The sequence below is a fragment of the Lissotriton helveticus genome, chromosome 7 (assembly GCF_964261635.1).
Source record: "Lissotriton helveticus chromosome 7, aLisHel1.1, whole genome shotgun sequence".
Classification (NCBI taxonomy): Eukaryota; Metazoa; Chordata; class Amphibia; order Caudata; family Salamandridae; genus Lissotriton; species Lissotriton helveticus.
In genome coordinates, this window is record NC_136068.1 from 1467273934 (window position 1) to 1467287681 (window position 13748).

At 41.5% G+C, this 13748-nt stretch overlaps 1 protein-coding gene across 2 annotated transcripts in view; it reads right to left on the reverse strand.

Moving 5' to 3' along the window:
• Nucleotides 1-13748, reverse strand: part of LOC144770373 (serine/threonine-protein kinase SBK1-like) — a 198969-nt gene that overhangs the window by 12778 nt on the left and 172443 nt on the right. For both annotated transcript variants that reach the window (XM_078654844.1, XM_078654843.1), the window contains exon 2: nt 6717-6911. In XM_078654844.1, the coding sequence (XP_078510970.1) occupies nt 6717-6882 (166 nt within the window). In that variant the 5' untranslated portion in view covers nt 6883-6911. The remainder of the gene's footprint in view (nt 1-6716; nt 6912-13748) is intronic.

The window sequence follows — 13748 nt, forward strand, 5'->3', positions numbered from 1 at the left end:
TATCTAAGAAAATCTTAAAGAAAAACACATTTTCTAAATGGTTCTCCTCAAATTACATCCTCAAAAAACATTCATAATACTGAAAGAAATTGAAGACTTAAAAGAATCACACTTTCCCTAAATCTGGTAAAAATAAAACATAACAAGTGATCTTCTCCACTAAAGACTCCTGTCTAAAAGTCAAAATCAACCCAGCTAAAAGTAGATCCAAAAATCTCTTTGGATTCACAAACCCAAAACTCATCCCTTATACCACAGGGGAAATCCAGATTCACTTTTTTTGTTACCATTTCGGCAAAAGAATCATCCATGTAGTGAAAGAAGAACTCTTTCACTCCAACAAAAATAGCAAATTTAAGATAAAACTAGATAGTACGACTGCAGAAGCTTTCGCATTTCAATCCAACTCCAAAAGGTACACCCAGATTTACTAACAGTTCACACAGTTCAGCACAGCAAAGCAAGGTGCTGTGATGTGTTGCATAAAAGGGAGAGAGCTGAATTGTGCCATATTTTCACAGAAATTGCGCTGTTCAGCTCTCTCCCTGCACTGGGGCACATGTGGCGCTGCCTTGCCCCAAAGCAGGCACACTTTTGCCTTTGTTCTGGCCAGGATTGATTTTGTGTAGAAAGGTGTTAGAAATGGGGTCTCTAGTTGGCAATGGTATGCACCCTGTCCAAGTAGGGACCTTCACTCACTCAGGGTAAGGGAGTCACATAGCTAAGGTACTCCTGCTCGCCCCTTCGAAGCTTGGCATAGAATAGTCAGGCTTAGGCCAGAGGGAATGTGGAAAGTATTTACACACATACACCCACACCAACACACTACAAAAGGACTCCACGCCAGTTTAGAAAAATGGCCCAAACTACCAAAATCTAACACACACAAGTGAAGAATGGAATTTTCAAAGATTAAAAAAATGAATGTTTGCATTTGATCAGGACAGAGTACCTTTGATGTGTCAAAAATCAAAAACAAGAGAGGCGTAGGGGAGTGAGGTGCCAAAGTAGTAGATGATGCGTTGGTTCCTTACTAGTCATCTACAGGGGAGGTGTGGCATAGGTTCATTACTTTCGTTACTGCTGGGCAGTGAAGGTGATGTGTCGGTTCCTTGCTGTCGCAGGGAAGACGATGCACCATTTTCAGACTCGCTGCTTCTGTTTCTTAAGGCAGCCTATGAAGAGAATGGCTTCTCAGAATGATTTGTCGATGATGCGTGAAACGTTAAGTCGATTCCAAAGCATTAAAGCAGATGATGCGGTGCTTGAGAATCACTCAGTAGCAGTTCTTCAGTGGCGCTGTGACGAAAACCTTGGGTCTGCGTTGTGAGCCGCGGTAATAGGGTTCAGCAGGAACCTCGCTCTAGTGCAGGCAGCAGCGATGCGTCGAGTTTTTGGGTGCTGTGCCGATTCCAAATGACGCTTGGAGTCAATGCGTGATTTTCTCCTTGAAATCACCAAATTTCACTTCCAAGTGTCCAGAAACTGGATTTAGCACCACTTGGCAAGTCAGGACACTCAGCAGAAGAGACCAGGTATTGGCAGGTAAAGTCTTTGATGGCCCTGAGACTTCTTAACAGGAGGCAAATTCAACCTAAGCCCTCGGAGAACCTTGGAAGTAGGATACAGAAAGCAAAGTCCAGTCCTTTCTCTCCCAGGACAGACGCAGCAGCGGGAGGCCACCACAGCAAAACAAACCGCAAAGTGGCAGTCCCTCTTAACAACTTATCCAGGGGTTCATTCTGGCAGAAGTCTTTAGTCCGGACTTGTTCAACAGATATGGGGTCAGACATCAAGTATTTAGACCCATTTTAGTCTTTGAAGTGGCAAACTTCAAAGTGCAGTCTTTGTAGTGCACAACACCCTGCCTTTCCTTGCCCTGTCTCCAGACACACTACAGGGGGTTGAGGCTTTCTTTGTGCGAGGACATCACAGCCCTATTCAGGTGTCAGAGTCAACTCCTCCCACCACTCTAGCTCTGGAAGACCCATCAGCCTGGTTATGGGCCATCGGGAAATGCACAGAACACCTGAGCTACCTTTGTGTGACTGTTTAGAGTGAATGCACAAATACCCCAATTGTCATTCTAACCCAGTCGTGTATGCAGCAGACAGTCAGAGGCACAGAATGGTTAAAGCAAGAAAATGCCAACTTTCTAAACGTGGCATTTGCAGACCTGCAATTTAAACACCAACTTAACTAAAAGATGCCTTTTTAAATGGTGAGCCCGGAGACCCCAAACTTCAATTTTTGATTTCCTCGCACACTCATTCGCCTAACGCCCAATAACATGATTTGAAGGACCTTTAAAATGTAGAGATCTTTCAAATGGTTATCTCTGAACTTGACTCTTTTTTGTATCCCTTTCTAATTCATAATTCTTTTATTTAAACACATTACTAGGTAGGAGGTGGATCTCAGGCAATGTATTTAATGAATTGAGAGTAAGCATGCATGACAATGATAGTCAGTCAGTCATAGTTTATTGTAAATGATTAATTAAAATATTTACAAATTTCCTAAAAATATATCTTTACATACACGATTAAAACCGAGCACCATTTATGGGATCCCTTTAGCTATTATCTAAAGTGCAGGTGCTGAACAATTAGCATATGATGTTATGAATGTGTTATAGAAACATTTACTGAATTACATCTTTTTCATTGGTAATATCGTGATAGTGCTTTCAGCCTTACGATCAGTGTTTTAAAAACAACAAGCTGGGAAATTAGAAAGCCCTGATTAAAATGGACAGCTTTGCCATCCTGTGCCTTTTCATCTTTTCTGATTTGTCCTCTGTTTTCCCCCAGTGCACCTGGCATTAAGTGTTCACTTGTAAACACGTTTTTATTTTAACCCAAGCTGAAAGGAGTTATCTGCTAGATTGAAGTGGGGGGTGGCAACTGTCCCCTTACCAGGGGCATAGACCTTTTTACCGGCCCTACTGAGAGGGTCAGTCCACCTCTCACTGAGAAATAATTAGCATCCCCCAGAGATTGGGGTCCTTAACTTCTTCTTAATAGTGCCCTCTTGATGTCACAATGCATGCCACACAAGAGGGGGGTTCTATACATTATAGGAAAATTCTCTCTTGCTAAAATGTTGTTGAAGTAGCCAATGGGCCAAACCCTCACCGTTTATAGAGGAGATTCACCCTCTGTTCGCTAGTCAGGATTGAGATAATCTATATTCAGGCCTGAGACATTAACTACATCAGTGCACTGGTGGAAACCAGGTTCACTGCCCGGGTTATTTAATTACTGAGCTGGGAGGACACATGTATGCATAGACGGCCTTAGTTCTATGGGCTGTTTGGTAGAGGGGCTGTATTGCCCAGGCTGCATAGGAGTGTCCTCTGACCTTGAGAGCTGTATGGGAATGGTTCTAAAAAGCAACATCTTCAGAAACCACGACCTGCAGTCCAGCTGTCTTGGAATAAACCAGGAGCAGGATATACTGAGGTACTGACAGGACCTAGACGTATGCTACTGTGGTAGCGGGGATCTCATCTTAGCCCTATAGACCCATGGGGTGTGTTCGGTTGGCTGAGTGGATGCCCTCATCTCAGAAACATTCGACCCATTAACTTGCAACTTCTCAAGATATCACAATTTGAAACCTTAGGTCTTTTTTTCTCTCCACTGGTGCCAACGCATGCAGTGCATTCTTTAGATATGAAGATGTCCAACTACCGGGAAAATATTACAATAGCCAACAATTTGTTAAATGCCATCCCCTGACGTTTGTGGTACTGACTCAGCGCTAGTTTTGAGGTACCACTCCATCCAGTACTAGATGGCATCCTGAACACTGTGTACATGTTTTAGATTTAAAAATATTACCAGTTCACTTAAGACTCAGGTCCTAAACAGGGCAGATACCAAACCTTACTGTGTAGTTAAGGTGCCCTTTTCTTGCCTTATTGTTAACGACTACGGAGCCTTCCTGGGGAAACGTATCAGAACCACTGACAAGCTACACTTAAATAATCCCTTGACTGATCCATTTAATGAATGTATCTTCTTCACTCATTCAGAACTTATTCACACAGATGAATAGTCTGTCGGATACCCTCGCACCATAGTTATGTGCTCTGGATCAGACACTTCAGATTTTGTCCCTTCTTAGTCCCCCTACGCAAGAGAATATTTGTGGTACTTTGGCCTACAGGAGGGTAGTCTTTAGAAGCCAATGTCAATCATGGTGCTATGCAGGCAAGACTTTGTTACCATACATTGAGAGTCAGCATTGACCTGGCCATACTCCAGTTGCCGGAAGAGTCCACACAAATGTAAATTTGACTACTGCTCAAATAGCATTTTTTATGACAGTTTCATCTAGGTATTTCCTGTTGTTCTTTTGCCACGTTATATGGCCTGTTATACAACCTCTTTACGGCTTCATAAAACGTTTAGCTTTGTCGTAAGGTCCTGTCTCCTGTGGAAAAACAAACCTCTTGCATTGGATTCAAATGTTCTTATACATAACATTTTCCTGCATTCAGCTAGATTAATATCTCCAGCGAATGACTTGAAGCAAACTCTTTATTGAGTATCTGAGGAATCCCTGGGGTAAACACCAGTGCAGAGTTCATATCCACAAATGTAGTCATAGTAGTAATTCTTACCTGGTCTGTTCATTTCATCATTTACATTATGCTTTTATTAGTGACACTTCATCACTCCAGTTTTTCATATCGGTGTACTTTTTTTTGTTGCAGTTTTATATAGCGCGAATTCGACTCAAAAGTATGAGAGCAATTTACACGAGCACCTTTTTCATCAGAAAAGGTCACATTCATTTTTTAGGCACAGGGCAATTAAACGACTTGCCCGGAATCACAGGATGTCTGGCCGATGCCGAGACTGAAACCTGGACATGAGGCCACATCCTCTCCTTCTTCTATTCAAGTGCATATCTATTTTACCATTCAACGAATGTCTGCCTCAGTCCAATGCATTTCAGGACATGTTCAAGGGATGACTTTGAAGAAGTAGTGGTGGCCACATCAGAGCTCAAGGCATGTTTCTGGTGTTTGGCAGGTGCCATTGCAAATATTGAATAAAACTCCCAGGGAAGAACAGGGTTCACCCTAGAGGTATGTAACCTGCCCTTCTGTCCAAAGAAGGTGTCACTTTTGTCATGCTTTAGCGACAGGTTTGAAAGGTTAGGAAAGACTAATGAGGACTTTCGAAAAGGGGAAGCATAGGACAAAGATGATCCCAGTACCCAGAGAGCACAACCATGAAAAGTCAGCTTTAGAGCTCTGATACTGGTACTAAGCACAGAGAGTAGCTGCAGGCCATGCCCTGTGCCCAAAGAGTTATGTGGGCATGGACTAAGGACAATACTCTATTAAAGCTTCCTAGTCTGATTTCTTTCTGCCATACTTTCCGCATTGCTCTATCATTCTTTCTGAAAAGATATTGGCAAATCCTTACTGCAGAAACAGTGAGATGTGAATAGGTTTTCAACAGAACGCCACCAGAGAGCTAAGGTGGGAGGGAAGAGAGTCCTAACCGTTGATGAGTCACTCAAAGACTGCTGGCCCCAGAAGGCAAGGAGGAAATGATTTTCAGATCCATATCACTTCGCCCTTGGGCATTCTACCATGCAGAGGAAGGGCGAACAAATAGGACCTTATATACTCATAGTTCTTCTCTTATGAACATTACCATGGGTGCATCACCTCTAAAAGAGCAACAACACACCGAGACACTCTGATTAGAAGCTGGGAGTAAATTCCAAATCCATGCAAAGTGTCTATTACCACACCCTGGACTGGCAGATTTTCTGAAAGGCATACCTGCAAACATTTCCCAGCCAAAAATATGCAATGGAGTCCAATACTACAGAAATCTGATATGAAAAATTACAATTAAACATGTAATTCCCCATTTCTCAAGTGAATACTGGAAATATGAAAAATTACTGCATCCAGTAAAAAAACACCCAACTGAATGACTGGGTGCAGTAAATACCTCACCCTTCACTGATCATCGGGAAGAACATTCACAGTGGGACTCCACCCAGTGTCCAACAGAGCACGTCCGGACTCCTACTTGTACTCATCCGGCGCATACAGAACAATAGATCCAATGGTCGAGCCTTCTCCTACAACTAGCTGCCACTGCGCAAAAGATCCTCCTCCTCGCCTTCTTGAATACAATGAGAAACTGAAGGCGCAGCTTTTTGACTAGTCCCAAAAGGCCCTAGACTTGGCTTGGCTCACACTTGCTCAACGCCGGATACCCTCCCAGTGATAGTGCGCTCTACAAATATGCGTAATATAACATTACCTAACCCTTATAATGAGGACATATTTAATAAAATATATCCTAATTATGTAGTTATTGGAACAAGATGGCCTTAAGTGGTGGTAAAGTGGCATGTTTGATGCAATCTTAAACAAACGAAACAGCATAAACAGCATACATCAAACAATTCATATTTAAGTCAAATATGTCCTGCAGAGAATGCAGAAAGTAAATCAGGAAGGTTCATGTAAAACTACAGAAGATAATTATCAAGGTTATATAAAAAAGGAATGAATGAATATGAATTAAATTTGAAGGTGGGCAATATTTTACTGTGATTATTCAAAAGACTTATTCTATGGAAAAATTAATTAATAACTAATTCGAAATTTGAACCATAGGGATGGTCTATGCATGTGAAAAGAACACAGTTTAATGAATTGAACTCCTCCATACCTCGTGATCGATGCTCGACCTGCAGGACATGCCCATAAGAGCCACTTCCAAGCTCCTTGATGACTCGGTAATGTTGCTTCAGATCCAGTACTGGCATGGTCTGGGACGTCAGCTCCATCATCTCCTGCAGCATCTCCTCATTCTCATCTATCTCATTAAGGTTCATGTTTGGACTTGATCTCTCTTCGCAAACCTCTGACAGAAAAAGGAGACATAGACTCATGTTATCAAATATATTTTTCTGTGCTGCATCCCGCTCCATGGACATTACCTTATTCCTTTTTCATATTAGGGCATCTAGTTTCGATCCAATAAGAAACTAGGGGAATATTGGGTTGCCGTATTTTGCGCTAACCAAATTGGAAATCTGGAGACACAGACAAACTGCTACAGCAGAAAGAACACAACTAAAAAACTCAGGGGACAGTCTGTTCCTTGGATCTTAACACTGACTGTGGTGCGGTTGGTTTTGTTGACGTCCTAAGATATTACAGATATTCACCTAGTGCACAGAACAAACCTTGAAACTGTTGCACAAGAACATCACAACTGTGATTAAGACTCTAAAGTATTACCTTTAATTATAATTCGCTTGGATGTAGAAACTATTACCTCACTCTTGTGAAAGTTTTGAAACAGTTTTTTTAAGTGGAACCAATATTTTGTAGTTCAAAGTATATCACTAACGAGATGTGGCAGGATTACAACCAGTCAGTATTCCAATGAACAACCATAAATATAGATTCTCCAGCCACGGCCCATGGATGGAGTTGCGGTGGGGCAGAAAGGCAGGGCGGGGGTGTAAAAACCGGAATATGGATAATTGGAGGTAAGTAAACAATTTAATAAATAAAACAAATTTCGTAGCACGGGCTGCATTATTTTGCGATGCGGGGCGCACTACGAAATCCGTTTTATTTATTAAATTGTTTACTTACCTCCAATTATTCATTTTCCATTTTTTTACTTCCCACACCTTGCCCCTCCCCCGCCCCGCCTTTCTGCCCCACCGGAACTCCCTACACGGGCTGCGGCTGGGATTCTCCTGAGACGAAGGATACAGAACTCTTTTCTGTCACTACTCAGATGTTCCATACTCTAAATCCAAATCAATGATGAGCATGGGTCTTTTTAAAGATGGGAATAGGGTATAGGAACAATTTATTTCATTTCTTAAACCAATTCATTGCAAACTCATTTTCAGATCACCCAGTTCCCTCTCATCAAGGATTTACCCACCGCCAAAAATCACAGATCAGTATGCCTCTCACTTCATAGAGAGGCCCATCACCTCTGATCGTATATTCGTCACCTCACATTATGGATCAACCTATTGCCACTCAGTATTGATGAAATCGCCCCTCATATTGTGGCTAACCCGGTCCGCCTGTGAGGGGACCTTGCTCCTCTGCTGCAATGATGCATATTTCTGTGTATCATACCAAAGCTTGATGAAAACTCATTTAACAATAAAAGGCACAACTATTTACTTTGATGATGTTTGTTTTCGATATTAAGATCTGACAGTGAAGAGTATGGTAAGTACTTGGTTCTCTACACACAGAAAGCAGCATCAATATTCACTAATCTGGCGATGAAACACATCACTGCCTGGAAGTCTCCTCTCCCTTAGAAATGGATGTACAGCACGTACCTGAAGCTCAATCCAACCAAGACAGACTATGTTATAGGCCAAGAATAACAAACAAGAAACAGTACAAAGTAAGTGTCTTAATGATATGAACTTTGGCACCTTTGAATACCAATTTTCAATTAATGCCAGGTCACCTGGATTCACCCTGGACACCAAACACACCATCAAAGAACACAGTGCCAAAGAACAACAACTGCCTGGTGCCAGCTTTCTTTCTTCTTAAGAAAAATATACAGTGTATGCCACAAAGGTACTTCTGAACCACTGCTCAAGCCCTCATGTTCCTGAATCTACATAGATTGTGGTAATGTTCTGCTCCATGGTCGCCCAGACTAAACACTGGCACCCAATAACGGAATCCTACATGGTGCAGCACGTCTCATCCAGGTCCTGAGGTAAAATGATCATATTGCCCACATCCTCTTAGAACCCCATTGATTCAACGTTTTAGCCCACTGCGTCTTCAAAACTTGGTACATCATTTACAACGCCATCATGAACAGCACCCCCTTTTACCTTGCATACAATGTAATTGACTCTGGTGGGCCTTTTCTATTAATGCAATCATGATCTGGAACAACTGCTCCATATCTTCATCAGGACCGTCCCAACGCTGATCCGATTTAAGCAATACTTGAAGATGTATCTCTTTAAAGAATGCTATGTCACAACGCATTAATAGTCCACAAACCAGCTGCCTCTCCTATCCTTCCTTTACATTATGCTTGCTTTTAGCCCTGTGCAGTTATTCTATGCCCTTTGGCTATGTTTGCACAATATAAATACCATATACATTCATAAAGTCCCCTATTTATTTGAAACAAAAGGCACTAGAATCAATTTATTTCAGATACTTTAAATAGTCTTGAACAACAGCACGCTGTGATCCTAATGGGAGCACATTGCAAAGTATGGCCTCTGCTACAAGGGTTGCCTTGTTACCCATGCAAACGTTCTTTGTTTTTAGGGATGAACAACAAGCTGGATTATGAGAATCAGGAGGAAGGATGTTAGAAGGATTTTCTTATTAAGGAGGACTGAGGAAGCTGAATGGATCACAGGTATTTAAATATATCCGGCTGTGCTAGGGTAAGCGCATTGGCCGTATTCAGCTGAGGTGAGCCAGAGAGACCTAGTCAAACTTTTAGAATCCTATGGAGGGGCTACTGCAATGAGATATTGCTCATGTTGTAGGTGAGATTCTCCAGGAGGTCTAAATAATTCCTATGTGAAACTAACCTAAATGATGGAAATCCCCATGTTTTGTGTGGTACCACCCCAGATATTTGCCTTAAATATTTTTGCTGACTATAGAACTCTGTGCACTTTATCCCTGCTAATCAGTGGCCTAGTATTGGGTTAGGGTGTCCCCATGGGGTGATTCCCACATGCTTGTTTGTGCCAGGGATACTTGACATGACTGAACCTGCTCTCTGAGACCTGAGTAGAGCCTAGAAGAATGGCCCTGCTCTCCATCTTGTACCTGGTACATAGAAGTGGACCACAAGGGTCATAAGACTGCCCTCCTTTTAAAGCTACAGGAACACAACACGCTGCAAAAGCCCTTTCCTGCAACTTTCTAGCAGAACAGTGGCAAATGGACCTGGAATTGACTCGCTTTGAGTCTGTAAGTGCCTCAACTGAAGTCCTGGGGGAATTTAGAAGTGTATACCTGTGATGGATTGGTATTTAAATAACTAAAATCAAAAGGTAAAATCTTTCATCAGGATGAACCTGGTTAGCGTATCTGCATTGACTGTCAGCGTTAAATTGTGTGTAGGTCCTGTTCTACAGTGACCATTGACTATCATTAGCACTTTGTGCTTCTTGGCACTATTTCTAGTAAAAACGTTAAAAAAATCGACCTCTCGGTCCCCTTTTTGGATGTTTGTCATTTTGGTGTAATTGTATTTATTACATTTTACTCTATTTTCCGAATTCATGTTGGGCTTTTCATTGTTTTGCATTTCGACTTTATTACTGTTTCTGTACTGCATAAATACTTTACAAATCGTCCCTAAATTGGGCCTGTCTGATCTGTGCCATAGCTACCAGGAGGTTGAACTGAGATTAATTTAGTAACTTTTTGTCCTCACCCTGACAAGGACTGAGATTAATACTTGAGGTGGATACTCATCCCCAACTAATAACCCAAATTTGTGCACTAGTCTGAATGCAAGCGTTAGGTATGCATATATGCGTTAGTGCTATTTCATGAGTAGTAAATATTTGATTGAAACTGACATTTTATGATAATCACAGTTTCGGTGGGTTTAGTTGGAGAATCTTGCTAATATTTGTCATTTTGGGATGCAATAACAGCACCTTGAGAAGAAACTTACCTACCCTTGAGCCAAGTTATGTCTAGTGAACTCTGACAAGAGAGACCCCATTATTGTTTGGTTTTCATGCAAGAGGTGCTTGCAATCAATAGTATGATTGTCAATGGCTTATTGACCATCACTACCAGAATGAATATTGACAGATGAATGATGACAATAAACTTTGAGGGGCTTATTTATGAGCCCCTTGTGCCATTGGTGCATCACGTTGTGTGGCTTTATGTATGCTCGTAAATATCTACCCATTTCATGCAACACGTTACGTGATAGGGGCATGACATGGGTGTTGCTGTGGGTGATCCCACGTAACACCCATGTTCACTGATGCACTTCCAGATTTACGAGCAATCATAAACCTGGAAATACGTCACAATGCTACGCCACCCACAGGGGTGACATAGCAAGGCGCAATGAGGAGAAAATTTTCATTTCTCCTCGATTTTTCATCTTTCAATGTGTGCTGCATTCAAAAGGACGCATTGGATGAGGGAATCACCTCAAGTGATTGTTTTTGTGAAGGAAGGTGTCCCTTCCTGCACAAAAACAATCTCCCCACGAAACAGGCATCCTTGCTCAATGGTGCAAGGGTGCCTGTGTCGGCGTCTGGCAGTGCAGGGAAAGGCACAGAGATGCTACATGTTGCTGTAAATTAACCAACAAAACTAACGCAGCGTGTCACAGCAAATTAACTTGCAGCACCGTGCTCCCTTAATTTCTCATAAATAAGTCCTTGAACACTTGTTGTTAGTCCTACATTACATGAATGTGAATGTCATTATTATGTAACAGAAACCGACAGGAGCAGCCCTAGCCCAACTTCTTCTTCCTACTTATTCCCCAAAAGGCCATTTTGAATTGATCTTTGAGTGGTGGCATTTAGCCTTCAGACCATAGCAAGCATTCTGGAGGCAGGACTAGCCTTCCTCTGCTCACCAAAATCGTCATCGTCATATTGCCAAACATCTGAAAATCACCCATAGAAAAGAAGTTGAGATTTCAGGCTTATGCAATGCATGTAACTTTCAAGGGCTGCTTTCCTGTAAAAAATCATGTGCCTCATTAAAACACAGGTGATTATTTGATACTTGAGGGATGGGTTGTCATTCTCATCAATGCTAGGACTAGTCCAGAACCCTGTTAAACCTCTGCTATCATGCCCTGCGGTTATCGTATGCGTGTGGAAGTTTGAGAACTTCCACACATAGAGAGCAAAGCACCCAAGAAGTCTTCCCAAAACCCAAAACCTCACCAGAGACCGGGGGAGACATATCCAAGCATCCATTCTGTCTATGAATTACAACCCACCTCACAAACAATCTCACTTTATCAGATCCCCTCATCTTCCAATTTGTGATACTCACAAGTCTCCAACCACTTGTCCTACTTGCCAGAACAAGTGCCCCCAAGCCTCTATTGGGGTCTCTTGACCCTAACTGGTCCAGACCAGCGCTTGGTTGGCCTGGACATCATCCTGATCCTTAGCTTACTGGTTGCATCAGCTAGATTTGATTAGGTACGTTGTCCTTGGACACACCTACCATGTGTGTCGGATGATCAGAGCCCACGGACATCTTAGGCCTGCAGCCATTGACTAATTGTTACTTGCACTGTAAAACCTAGGAAGCCCTAACACTAAATGGAAGACAGACTTAGTCTGCCAGATCGAACTACAAGTGGTAAACTTAACTGCCAACATTAGGTATCAAAAGATATGCATATATTAAGGTGTTAGGAAGTTTTTGTTCTATTTAGTATCAGTTGATGGATAGTTAAATCCTGTCTGCTAAAATAACATTAGTCCATTGTTTCCTATAAGAGATGGCTGTGATACGTTCCGTGCTTTGAATGGGCAAGTACTCCTGCTCAAGCTCTTGCTGAACCCAGAAGGGAACTAATTATAGGCCGCGAGGTCGACAGAAGGTGGCGACCTTCGACCTTAGAAAAAGAGCACCGCTGGGTCCCAGGAGGACTGCGGGCAGGACACCGGCCCTACGTGCCGAGGAGCCCCGGGATGAAAGATCCATTACGGGCAGGCCGCCGCTGCCTGTAACCAGAGAGGCCTGTGCTCTGCTGATAACGGGCCTGGCTGTGTTGTGGAGCGGGAATGCGGCTCTAATGGAGATGTGCGTGCCTCTCACCACACTGGTTGGGCAAAAGCGGATATGTGAGAGTGTGAAAGACTGGGGTCAGTTTGACGGGGCTAGAAAAGGCGAATTTATTACATTACCAATCGTGTATACTCTGTATTTCAGACTCAGGTTCAATGGTGCAAGTACAAAATGCCAGTCATATACTGCCTACCACAATGCACCTATGGACTCATCCTGTCAATCCTATAATGCATTCTTATAAGTTTGCTTTCCACCAGAGATCGTATCTGCATGTGGCAGGGATTCAGATCAAAGAAATGTGCATCGGTACTTTGAATTCCTTCACACGAGGTACGTATTGCGTTTAACCCTTTTTTAATTGATTTATACATATTAATATTTTATTTATAATGTGCATATAAACAAATTCAAAATTATATATTTTAAATTATATATGCATATATTAAATAAAATGTAAGTTAAAACATTCTAATTAAATCAATTATTTAATTTTAACATTTCTAAATATTAATTTAAATTATATATGTAACTTAATTTATAATTATTTATGCACACCCTGTGTATGTACATATATATATATATATATATATATATATATATATATATATATATATATATATATATATCTTTGTGTGTGTGTGTACCTGTAGTTTTCATGTTATTTGAATAATTTCATTTTATATTTACTACTTTTATTACATAAATTATTTAATTTTAAAATGTTTAATTTGTGAATTATTTATTATCATTTCAAAAACAGATAACTTTCCATTCTAATTTCCTCACTACCCATATACCCTACCCATCAATTAACCCTTAACCTTCTTGCTACCCTAATGCACTAACCATACATGAACTCTTAACACCCCTTACAACCCCTTTTGACTATTCATCTCTGAACATAAAAACTCCTTACTACCCTCAT